This window comes from Megalops cyprinoides, chromosome 3 (genome assembly GCF_013368585.1).
Source record: "Megalops cyprinoides isolate fMegCyp1 chromosome 3, fMegCyp1.pri, whole genome shotgun sequence".
Lineage (NCBI taxonomy): Eukaryota > Metazoa > Chordata > Actinopteri > Elopiformes > Megalopidae > Megalops > Megalops cyprinoides.
In genome coordinates this window covers 37,768,386-37,780,607 of record NC_050585.1, presented here as the reverse complement: position 1 = coordinate 37,780,607, position 12,222 = coordinate 37,768,386, and the positions used below count along the sequence as shown (strand labels likewise).

General features: G+C 44.4%; 1 protein-coding gene across 1 annotated transcript; it reads right to left on the bottom strand.

Annotated features, from left to right (window-relative positions):
- Positions 1–821: 821 nt before the first annotated feature.
- On the bottom strand, positions 822–11,867 carry prdm15 (PR domain containing 15). Its single transcript, XM_036524497.1, has 26 exons — positions 11,806–11,867; positions 10,849–10,888; positions 10,572–10,665; positions 9,559–9,712; positions 9,272–9,424; positions 8,896–8,998; positions 8,638–8,733; positions 8,371–8,448; positions 7,993–8,217; positions 7,149–7,302; positions 6,906–7,024; positions 6,539–6,633; positions 6,286–6,373; positions 5,882–6,049; positions 5,698–5,792; positions 5,454–5,585; positions 5,052–5,195; positions 4,691–4,854; positions 4,350–4,429; positions 4,110–4,229; positions 3,843–3,974; positions 3,474–3,557; positions 3,148–3,323; positions 2,767–2,847; positions 2,479–2,679; positions 822–2,219 (listed from the first exon to the last, which is right to left on the bottom strand). Exons 2-26 carry the CDS (start codon positions 10,877–10,879, stop codon positions 1,659–1,661), a joined length of 3,528 nt encoding a protein of 1,175 aa, XP_036380390.1. The 5' UTR covers positions 10,880–10,888; positions 11,806–11,867; the 3' UTR covers positions 822–1,658.
- Between the last annotated feature and the right edge of the window lie 355 nt (positions 11,868–12,222).

Genomic DNA, 12,222 nt, shown 5'->3' with positions numbered 1-12,222 from the left:
GCTGCGTTAATAGAATTATTAATATACAAGTAAATTTTAAGATTAAATCGCTGTTTAATATACCGTACGTCATTGATAAACGTCTTATGGATTGTGGGTGTGAAAACTGTTCAGATACAAAGCCCTTTACACAGCGTATGAATTACAAAGACGAACATTACAGTCAAGTGTATAAACTCTGCCTGATGGACATTATATTGGAACCACAGTTCTCTAGCAAGCTCTGTCAAGGCCTCACTTCTGTGAAACTGAGAGGCTAGAATGCAGCCTGGAACGTGTCAGAATTATTGCCCAGCTTAGTGACTATGATGAGGCAGAAATCATTACGATACCACCTGCTGCAACTACTGATGAAGTTAGATATTAGTAAGAGACCACGTCAGACATGTAAACCATAGTTACATCTTGGGTATCTGGAGGGCCATCTGAGATGTTCTTCTGCAGATGAGGTGGAAGAGCATAGCACCATTTTATTTTATTTATTATTATTTTTTATTTAACACAATCCTATTTTCCAATTCATTAAAATTATAAACAAAAAAGGATGAGGTTTTACGTTCTCATGTAACTTAAGAGTGTGGATATTCTTCGTAAACGCAAAACTGACCACAACAAAAATAGTTTCTAATCAAAATTTAGCTGTGTTCTCATTTATTTTATTGTGTCCTCTTTTCCATAATTTGAAACACTACAGTCTGAGACAGAAACGTAAATAGTTCAGCATGATGGACATTTCATCAAAGTAAAACAATAAAAAGAACTATTTAAAAAAAAAAAAACATTCTCAAGTAAACATATTTGAAATTCTTTACTCGCCTCACTCTACTTTTTAAGTTCAGATGATGTGCATCACAAAACGTAACTGAACATTTTCAAGTTAGATGCATTTTTAAAGATCTTGGCCATTTGGTGCTAACATTTATACAGTTCAAAATCAATCTGTCAATCTTTCACAAGTACATTGCTTTTGATATAGATCCTGCAGTTGCACTGACAGCAATAAATTCTACTATCAAATGTAGGTCAGGATAATTCATTCAGGTAAAGCTTTAATGATGGTCATTCTCAATCAAATGTAATTCACTGGCATTTCAAAAATCAATCCGAAGTTTATCATACTTGCAGTGCATGCATGCTTTGATTCACAAATCATGTATAAGGCATTGGATTATTAAATGTCTTCTGTATTCATCTGCCCTAGACCTCAAATCCTATGGCAGTATATAATATGTTTTTAACTGCCTAGAAATGAACGTTGTAGGTTTTACTGTAAACACAATGAGCCCAGGTATCCCTTCTTTTTTTACTACAAAATGGCCACACATGTCAATTGCAGCTATGTTAAGCCTATGTATGTGACTGAAACATAAACCTTTTTTTTCTTGAGAACTTCACAAAACATCAGCGAATCCCTCTTAGAGGGTAGCTCTGGTTTCTCATGAATCCAGCCCTGCTGTGTATTCACCCTCGCCTTCGTTCTGACTGACAACAGTGTATGTGCTTCAGGGGTATGTTGGATTTAGGAACGAGAGCTTGTTGGCAATTTGTAAGCACTAATCTGACAATAGCTTTCAAGACAGTAGACAGTAGTTTCCAGTTTTATCAATCCACTTTCGCAGTTGACCATAATGCACTTGGGCACCCCATGCAGTTGAACTCTAGTAGCTGTACATCTGTTGTGTGGTGGGCTGCTGCGGGGGTGGGGCTGTGGCTTGGCCCTGGACAGGCTGGGACGGGGCCTGCTCCAGCTGTTGGTGTGCTTGCTGTGATGTCGGGGGCTGTGGTTGCGTGTCTGTGGGCTCCGTCTGTGTGGCGTCAGCCACGGGGGCAGCAGGGCTCCCCTCCGAGGGCGTGACCGGCCTCCAGGCCAGTGCTGGCTGCTCCAGTGGGTGGGTGATGGGGTTGACGAAGGTGGTGAGATTGATGAAGTGTGCCACGGACTGGGGTGCAGATCCTGCCTCTGGTGGCAACTCGGCTGGGCGGTTGTGGAGCATGGCAGCTCCACTGACAGCATCGAAAGTGACCGTGAGGATGGAGCTGTCCAGTGTCAGGGGCCGGTCGCTGGGGGTCAGCTGGCCAACGGCCACGGGCTGCAGGCTGGTGAACTGGGCTGCTGCAGGTGCAGTGATAGGTGTTACCGTGATGTTGGTCAGTCCCACCGAGCTGGAGGGCGAGGACGAAGACGATGTTGTTACACTGGGGTCTGCCAGTACCACCACCTGTGTACACAGAACACAGAAGTGCCTCCTCATCACAACAGGCCCCTACAGGTAAACTTCAGATTCAACAACAAATACATAATGTAAACCGCTCAATTTGTAAACCACTCAGAAAACAACTGTAAACCACTCAGTTTTTAATAAACCATCTCTGATAGTGGTATCTTGTTCAGGGTCCACAATATAGATGTGGCATTGACTTCAGAGAGTATAGCACTGTAGACTTGTTGCATCTGATATGCATAATAGAATAACTGACCTGCTGAATGCTCTGTACTGCTGAACTCGTCTCATCTCCTACAGTCCCAGTGAAGTCAGCCCCTTTGCTGGCAAAGGTGGTGTAGTCATCAGACTCTGAGAGCTCCGCCTCCTCCACCTGCTTCACTTTCTTCTTGGGTGGCCTGGGCACCCTGGAGGGTTTCTCACCTGACAATGTCTCCTTGTCCAGAGATAGTGAGGGCTGCAAGGAACACACACCAAGAGCTCACCATTACCCCAAGGTCTGTCCACTCCAGGCTTACACAAGGCATACAGGGACATTACAAACCTGCTCAATGCTGATAGTAGAGGCATCAATGGTTGTGGCTTCCTGTAGCTCTTCAAAGTCATCGATTCTGACCGTTACAACCTTGAGTTACAGAACAGAGGCAGGCAGGGTTGGTAACACAGTTCAAACTTGAGTGTCATGGGAAACACGAAAAAGAGATGAATTTTGCTCAGTATATTTTTTGTTCATTTTATAGTTGTGAAATATTTCACATCAGCCTAAGTGCAAGTAGATTCCAGAATACTAATGTCAAGTGACTATGAAATAATCGTGCTCCCTCAACAGATGTTGTTCTGCTTCCACCAGGGTGTTCTAGATGTTGCTCTGCCCCATGTCTGTCTTGCAACTGTGACGAGAGAGGTCTAGCTGTGGGTGACTCACCTCGGGGTGCTTGCGCCGCATGTGACGGTTCATGGAGGCGCGGGTGGACACCTTGGTCCCGCACAGATGGCAGCTCTGAGCCTCCACCTTCTCGTGCGTCAGCTGGACGTGCTTCTGCAACATGTACTCTGTCACGTACTTCTTATCGCACACATCGCATGACCATGTCTTCCCCACTGCAGGGAAGAGAGCCAGCCATCAGCATCACAGCAGATCACCAAGCCAGCTGCAAGGGCAATTAGGTCCCTCTGCATTACACTAGGGCTGGAGAGATTGCCAAGACCAGCACACCCACTGTGTGTGTTAAAAAAAGGTATTGAACATGCCTGTGTGGATTAACTTGTGCGTCTCCATGGTATTCCTCTCACTAAAAGTCTTGCCGCAGAGCTCACACATGAAGTCCTTTATACCTGCAGGAACACAAGAAATCACAAGCAATTACCCTCTGACACTGACCGGCTATACAAGGCATATATTCTGAAATGAAATGAAAACAAATATGGGGGAAAGGAAGAGAGGAATGGTTCCTTGTGAAAAATAAATTGAGAACTTGTTTTGGGAGGGGGAGGAGCAGGAGATGACATGCATGCTGGTTCCATTTTAGTCAAGGGGGCTAAGAGCTCAGATATGCAGAGCCTATGGATATTGTTCATGAGGCAATGCAGAGATTGGAATGCTGGGAGCTTGCAGCTCACCCGTGTGCCGTTTGTAGTGCTTAAGCATGTTGACTTTCTGGGCAAACTTGCGGTTGCACTCCTTGCACTCATACTCCTTGATGCCTTTGTGTAGCTTCATGTGGTGCCTCAAGGCATGCTTGGTCTTCATTCCTACGGATAGACAGAACTAACTGGTTGGTCTTGCAAAACATTTCCATTCCAAGAACACCTCAAAATAATGGAGTTAGGCACTGAAAGGAATCAGCCTATATGGTGTCAGCACAGGCATTGCTTTCACAGCTTTACCTTTTCCACATTCAGCACACAGGAAGTCACGGATATTGTCGTGGACTCGTAGGTGTTCCTTCAGCATGTCCTTCCTGGCAAAGGATTTCCCACACTGATCACAGCTGTGACTCTTCACACCTGGAAAGGGAGGGAAAAGCAGAACAAGATCCCTCACAAAGACTCCCATACGTTGAAGAGATTTCATCTTTAGGTCTCACTTTATCTTCTGGTAGACAGCCACACCAGTTCAGGACTCACCTGTGTGGATAATCTTGTGTCTCTCCAGGTTACCGATGCTATTAAAAATGCGGCCGCACATTTCACAGGGATGGATGTACCTTTAAGGAAATCAAAGGAGGGCACCATTTCCTGTCTGCTCTTCTCTTCTCATCTCAGTATAAAAAGAACCATCACACAGTAATACCCAGCAGAATTCAGGGCCAAAATGTACAGACCTCAAAATTCTTCACTTGAGTATATATTAAATTAGATATTTGGATTAGATCTGCAAGGCTGCCGTTCAGTGCTGATACGAATCTAGCCCACTGTCTTCTCCTTCTCTCTCCCCCCACCAAACCCCTGACCCCCAGTTCTCTCACCGCTGCACCGCAGGGTCTGGCAGCTGCTCACGGTGGATGACCAGGTGTGCGTTGTAGGTGGCCTTTAGCGCAAAGCGGCGGTTGCAGATGATGCAGCCATAGCCCCTCTCCTTGTGCAACTCCATTATGTGCTTCAGGTAGTCCCGCCCTTTGGCAAAGGTCACCTGGGGGGGGTGTGTGTGCAGAGGACACATGAGTCCTGCAGGACAGCACATTTCTACCACCAATCAGGGCGGTTCAGTGATACAAAACCATCTCCCATTCAACCACAGAGAGGGTGAGAATGTGTGCAGGGCAGCCTTTTGTGGTTTGTAACCGTGACTGTTACTGTGCGTCTCCCATGGCACCCTGCGATCCTCACCTGGCATTTCTTGCAGCTGTACTTATGATTCTCGGGGTCGTCCTCAGCCTCCTCCTCATCTGTGTTGCCATCGCTCTCGTCTACAGAGATGCCAATCTTCTTGATGAAGTCCTCCCTTTCCTGCTCATCCATTAGGGCAATGTCCTTGCATGTGCAGAGAAATGGGAAACAAAAGTTAACAAAGATCACTTTTCAAAAACCAACCATCACTTTCAAACACGTTGACCCAGTGTGCCTGGGTATATCTTCAGATGGCTGGAGCAATAAGACAAAGCTAGGCAATCTTTAATGACATCACCAGAAACAGGTTCATGTAAGACCCATCTATGCACATGAGTTTAGATTCCTTTTTCCTTAGATTCCTTTTAGATTCCATCAGATGTCTACATTTGCAGTTTGTACCTTGAAGTGTACGTGAATGTGATCCCTGAGGACATCCACACGGAAGAACTTGCGACCACATATTTCACAGGTGTACTTTTTATCACCATGGGTCAGCAGGTGCTTGTTCATGTTGCTCCGGCAGGAGAAGACCTGCACATGGCACAAGAGTGTAACACGTCACTGTGTCTATCTGCATAAAAACAAACGCAAGCACTTAACACCGATTTGTTTAAGCACCTCCGCATTTGGTTACGCGGCTCACCTTTCCACAGATGGGGCATGCCGACGGCTCTTTCCTGTACTTGGTTCCCTCTTCCCCATTGGCTTCCAGCTCTTCTCTCTTCATGTGCTTTGGACCTACAGATGGAGGGTCAACATTGTTTAGCCTTTCCCAGTCTGCACTGCAGTCTCTGTGGGAGGGAAGGTGTAAGTGGCACAGGACTCACCCACAATGTGCCGCCTCTGATGGTCCTGCATGACGTCCTTGCGGTAGAACATCTTGTTGCAGATCTCACAGGCATAGAGCTTCTCTCCGTGCTTCTTCTTGTGCTTGGACAGGTTGCTATTGGTGGAGAAGAAGCGAGAGCAGATCTCGCACTGGAAGGTTTTGTCATCTGCAGAAAAAATGAAAAAGAACATGGCCATCAATTTGCCTTACAAATGATTCTGAGAGTCTCACCATGGAAGGAAAAAGTCCTGCCCTCAATTCCAAATGGCTGGTCTAAAGCCTAAAGGAAACTTTGCAAAAAAAGGGAGCTGAAATCATTTAAAATATGTTCAGTTGGACTTAGTGATCTGAATTTGTTACTTAAAAATGCTTAACGTAGATATGACAATTTAAAGTGCAAACCTGTTCTGCAGTTGTGGAATTTCAAGGCATTCTCAACACGGAATGCCTTCTCGCAAGTGCTGCACTTGTACCTGTACTCCATGTCAGGCTAAGATGAAGACATGGGGGGGAAAAAACATAACTAAAACAGTGTCACTTACAAAGATGACTGCCGTTCAGCTAGCCATACTGCATTAGCAAGAAGCACCCCCAACCATTAACCTTCCTCACTTTATGAACAAATGTCAACATAATAACATTCCAATATTCCTACCTCATTTTTACTGTGTTTATACGAGATGTGCTGCTTCAGACTCTCCTTGCGGCTGAACATCTTGTCACATTCATCGCATTTGAAAAGCTTATCACCTGAAAGAGCAGACACAGAGAGCAGTCTGACAGCTTATCAACCAAATTGCCTTAAGCCTGAGATTGATTTTTGGGACTGCAATTTAAAAGAATAATTGCCTCCCACTTAAAAAAACAACAACAATAATGTAAAATCACTGATCTTCACTGCTTCTCTCTCTGTCCTTAAATGTGTCTTGGTTATTACTGAAGTCAAAGAAAGCTTTGCCTCCAGCTAGAAATAACTGCAGATTGATGATATTCTTATAAACCAGCAAAGTTGGCTTTGGTACCATGGGAACGGATGTGGCGGTTGAGATTACTGCTGTTCTGAAAGACCTTGTTGCAGAGGCTGCACTGATACACCCGCTTGTGGTCTCCCTGCCTCAGGAACCTCTTCCTGATCCCAGACCTGTGTTGGAAGCAGACAAGAGGAAATTTGTGAAGGAGAGGGGTGGACCTCTCCATCCCTCACATGGACTTCTACAGCTGGGGAAGAGGGGCCCCTCTGCCGCACTACCCCATGCTGTCCTTACTTCCCAGAGGGCATCAGGGTGCGGGCCATTCTCTGCAGCTTCACTGGCACCCCATCTGGGCCAATCATGATGTCAGATGTGTTCAGCAGGGCCAGACCCACGTCCGGAGGTACAGTACTGAGGACCTGCTCCATAGGCACTGTGGGTGGGGCATCTGAAAGAAAGGAACACGAGCCAGAGCCTAAGGAACGGTATGTCATTGCAGTCTTACCGGTTGAGGACCAGATCACAAGTGGTTTAGCCAGAAAGGAACATAAAGGTTAATTTCCTTTGATGCGTAAATCATGTGCCTTTGTTGAAGTCTTTAAATCTTTATTTAACTTCAATATCAATATTTTGTGTAAGTGAACAGAGTTATTTAAATGTTTTTTTATTTTAAATTTTAATAACCACGTTTAAAATATAAAACCTTTGAGATTGCAGTTCTCTCCCACATCTCTCCCACAATGCTTTGTGCACACAAAGCTTCTATACCAAGTACATCTGATTGGAATAATGCCTGACACCGTGTATTTTTCCAAAGCAGTAACATTAAAAGTCCGATGCGCCAACATGAAAATACACTCAGATGCCTTAAGTGACTGTTTACCACTGCTCAATAAGACTGCAATGTAAAAATACCCAAACTGTAAATGACAATCATCTGTTTCCTTGGTTAGACCATAAAAAGCTCTTTATAGTAAGCAGGTGTTATAATGATCATGCCTTTACAAGAGCAATGAGTGGAGCTGAAAAAAATGGTCATGAAAGAAAATCAGTGGAAAAGAGCACTCTTGGCATCTTTGCTTTGTAACTACATCTTGAAATGGAACTGTGGTGGGAATCTGCTTTGGGGCTCACCAACCTTTGCTTGTGTCACCTTGAGCTGCCACTGGTGGTGTGGCCGTTGTTTTGTGACCTTTCTGCTTTCGTGCTCTGACTTGTTTTTTCTTGGGTTCTGGTGGTGCTGCAGGTACCTCAGCTCCGAGAGCATTGTCAGCGGGAACAGACTCCACTTCCTGGCAGACAGGTTGGTCAGCTGCAGGAGAAGCTACGGTCTTTACTTCCTGCAGGTGGCTCAACAGGTGATCTGACAGTAGAGGAAGAGGCAGGTATTAAAGAAACTACAAATAAGCACCCCTGGAAATTGGCAGCCATAAGCACTCGGCAAGCTCTAACAATACTGACCAGCCAGGTTGTCTCCTTACTATGGGACGCAGCCAACATGGGTGGGATATCTCACCTGTCAGGAGCTGTGGCTCCACAAACACAGCTGGGCACACTTTACACACCCATTGGTTGCATTCCAGTCCCTGGACACCTGGAGACAGACCAATGTTCATATTAACTGAGCTCACTGCAGACGTAAGAAATTAGCAGGAGGAGCAGACATTAATATGGTCATATTATGAGCAGAAATGAGGAGAAAAAGCCTTAGCAAGACTTGCCTGTCTGCTGCCATCAAGTATTAATGGAGTGGCGCTGCCCAGAGATGAGCGCTTTTTCTTACCCGAGTCACTCTCTCCAGCCAGTGAGTGCGCTGATGTCTGGCTCTTCTCCACACTGCCCTCTGTCACCGCCTGACTGGTGGAGGACACTTCTACCTCTAGGAGATTAAAACATAAGCCCCCTTTTTGCAGAACACTACAGTGTCAAACCATTCAAGCACCACGCTCATGACCCCACATTCAACCAGAGCAAAACCATAGCACACCAGAAGTAACTGCACTTAAGTTGATAACATGACACAAGTGGCAATCTCAATTACCTGGTGGAGGCTGAGCCACTGGTGGTTTCAGTACTGGCCTTTCCATCTTTCTGGCATAGAACGCCCCATACCACACCCTCAGCTCTGACCCTGGCTGAACATCCTACAGACAGATGTGACACCAGGTTCTAAGCAAATCCTGGACATTGCCCTGACACTGTATACCTTGAACAAGTAAATAACCTTAGTTTTTCAGTAAATATAACACCTCTAAAATGGACAATATGTAAAAATGTAAATAATATATGTTATGTAAGTCACCTCTGATAAAGGTATCAGCTCCAAAGTACTGCAATTTAATAATGTCGGTGAAATAGTCTATATGACCAATGCCATCCTAGCTGGGGGCCTGGCTAGGCAGTATGTGACACTGTACCTGGGAAGTGTTGAAATAGACCTCATCGTCCTGTTGATAGGCTGTCAGATTCTGGTGTTTGTGGTCTGTGGCGGGCCGCACAAGCATCATCCAGTTACAGTCCTCTTCATTCGCAGTATCAAAGCAAACCACAGTCCCATCCTTCTGGAAAATCTGCACAAAACACAACCAGCCAAGCCAAAGATCAAAGGTAAGAAATTAAAGCCCTGGAATAATTTGTACTTCTGCATCAGCTTGAAGACATTGCACTGCATACATATCTGTATAATTACAGGAAATGCACACACCTTCAAAGGGAACGGTCCTTCTTTGTCCAATTGGGTCACTCGTTTAGCCTCAAAGGGGCCAAAGCGTGTCCTTTTCACCAAGCGCCGCAGCGCAAACACCCCCTCTTCTCCCTCACCGACCTGTTGGATCTCTAGACTGTCTGGCAAAGATGACCTGGGTGATGGTCGGAGTATGTGCAGTAATGTTAGACCAAATGCAGCCATAATAGCTCTCAGACAAACAAATAACAAGACTGGATAATATCAAGTTGGTTGTCAATACCTTCCAAATACCTGGGATCCAACTCTACACCCAAGTAGTGTTTGGAAACCATAAACACTGAATGGCCAGACATGTAAAGGGATTTACTATAATTGACTGGGATACCATATGGGCAGTATATGTGTTTAGTGGTAATGCTTACTGCGCATTCAAAAATTCATAGCAATTTCAAAAAAGAGAACAGGAATTTCCTGGGAATACTAACTCTACATGGATGTTTGTGGTAGAAATGAAAGCACAGGTCCCACTGCCAGAGTACCAGGAAGTGAGTGGAGATATGCATGCCCAGATTGCATTAAAGTGCCCTATGATGATGCCGGGAGTCTTATTTCATTACAGGAGGGCAACGGGATGCAGAGCAGCAAGCTGCAGCTCTCAGACAAGAACAGGAGGGTAAGCAGGAATGGAGGGAGGTGCAGTGAAACACAGGCCAGGTTTACACAGTGGGAGAGAATGAATGAGCAGGCTGCAGTATTGATGGCAGGGCAAAATATTTATCCCCTCAGGCTCACACAACAAAGAATATTCGTTATTACTAACCAGCCTTCTTAGAACCAAATCACAGACATCAATCAGGTCACACTAAGTTATGTTTCAAACTTATCTGCTCTCCTCTGTTACCACAAATACAGCTGCCACTCCCCTTCCAATGATGCATATAGTCACTCCTACATGCACATCCAGCCACTAATATAGCTTGTGGCAAGAGTGCCAAAAAAAGGCATTTCCAGTCTGGCATGCTCACACTCACCGAGCTCGACTCAGGACAAAAGAGTCCCTGACGGTCACCACAGGGCCTAGCTCTGGACATTCTGAGCCATGGTACTGTCCACAGTCATCACACCCTGGCACACACACGACAAAACAAGCTGCCATTAAATTTCTTGCAGCACAGTCTCAAATCATCTCAAGATGAAAACCCTTTCCAGCAGAGTGTCAAAAACACCTGCTGAAAGCCTTTGGAATTTTCCAAAGTATATAAATAAATAAATAAATAAATAAAAAGCAAAAAGTATCCTGTTACTCACAGATATACTCATCTGGTGTCTCCTCAGTCATTTTGACAGTCTGAAAATGAAGTACATTACAGATACTGTTACAAATTAAATATTGTGAACATTTAAATACACTGTGCCAATGTGATGATTTCTGAGGAATTGTATCATTGTTAATTATCATTTATATAATTAAATTATATCATGATCACCATTTAGCAACAACTGTACTTTGTATAAAAATTGTATACCAATTGTATATATGCACATATACGCATACACACATACAAATCAAGTAACTGATGACATATATGTGGCGAAAGTTGTAAGAAAGTTCTTTTTCCTGTTGGTCACTGTATTGCAGTTGATATTATAATTGTCCTTGTTGGGGATTTAAGTTTCTATGATTTGTTTTGTTTTATAACTGGCTTATTTTTTGTTCTAAAGTATGAAGTGAGAAGCATTACTCAAGTTAGAAATGCCAGTTTAAAGTTCTTGCTAAAGGTGACGACAGAAAGGGATGGTTTGTCCAACTTAACATTGATGATTAGCTTGTTCTGCACGGAACGAAAAACAAGCAACAGTATCACGTAGCAAGAACGCCGGTATCGGCATGGCTAAGCCAACGAACAGACACATGGGACATTGAACAAACATAACCAAACAGCGTGATGTGTGTACAATAAACAGGATCCGGTCGAGACGAGATCCAGGATTTTGTGGGATTCCAAATTCTAGCCGGGTTTTAACTCCGATCTCAGCCCACTCGGTCTCTTTTAGCAATGCAAATGTAACAAAGAACAATCGGCATGGCGGATGGAATGGAGAAGAAAATCGCATCTGGAGCCAGTACATACGAATGTCAAAAACAGCAAAGACATTTTTCCTTATGAGTTTGCTCAGGTGCTATGCAAACAAATGCTGTAGTCTTAGCATAATGGCGTAGATGTTGCATGCAAGAGCATCACAAGTTTGAAATACAGATATTACCTGGGTTTCGAACGAACACACATTTGTTGAATCCTGACTCCGGGTTCCAATCCGTTCCAGAAACCGCGCAGGACCGGAAATAACTTGCGTCAAGTGACTGTGGGACTCGTAGTTTTTTTCGTCTAGGTCTGTCGGCGCTCGCTGTTCCTTGTAGAATGGCACGATGCATTTGACACTGACAAAATATTTTTGTATAAATTGTTCCTAAAGCTTATATATATTTGTTATTGGTAGACCTGGTAGGCAGTCATAATAATTTAACAGTAGGATAAACATAAATTCTGCTCTTCCCCTCTGAGCATCACTCCCTCACTAAATCCATGCACCTAAAAGCTCAAAAAAGGCTTCCACTCATTCAAAAGCAAACTGGCTAACAACCAGCTCTTGCAGAGCTGCAGTGAAGCAGCAATAACCAAT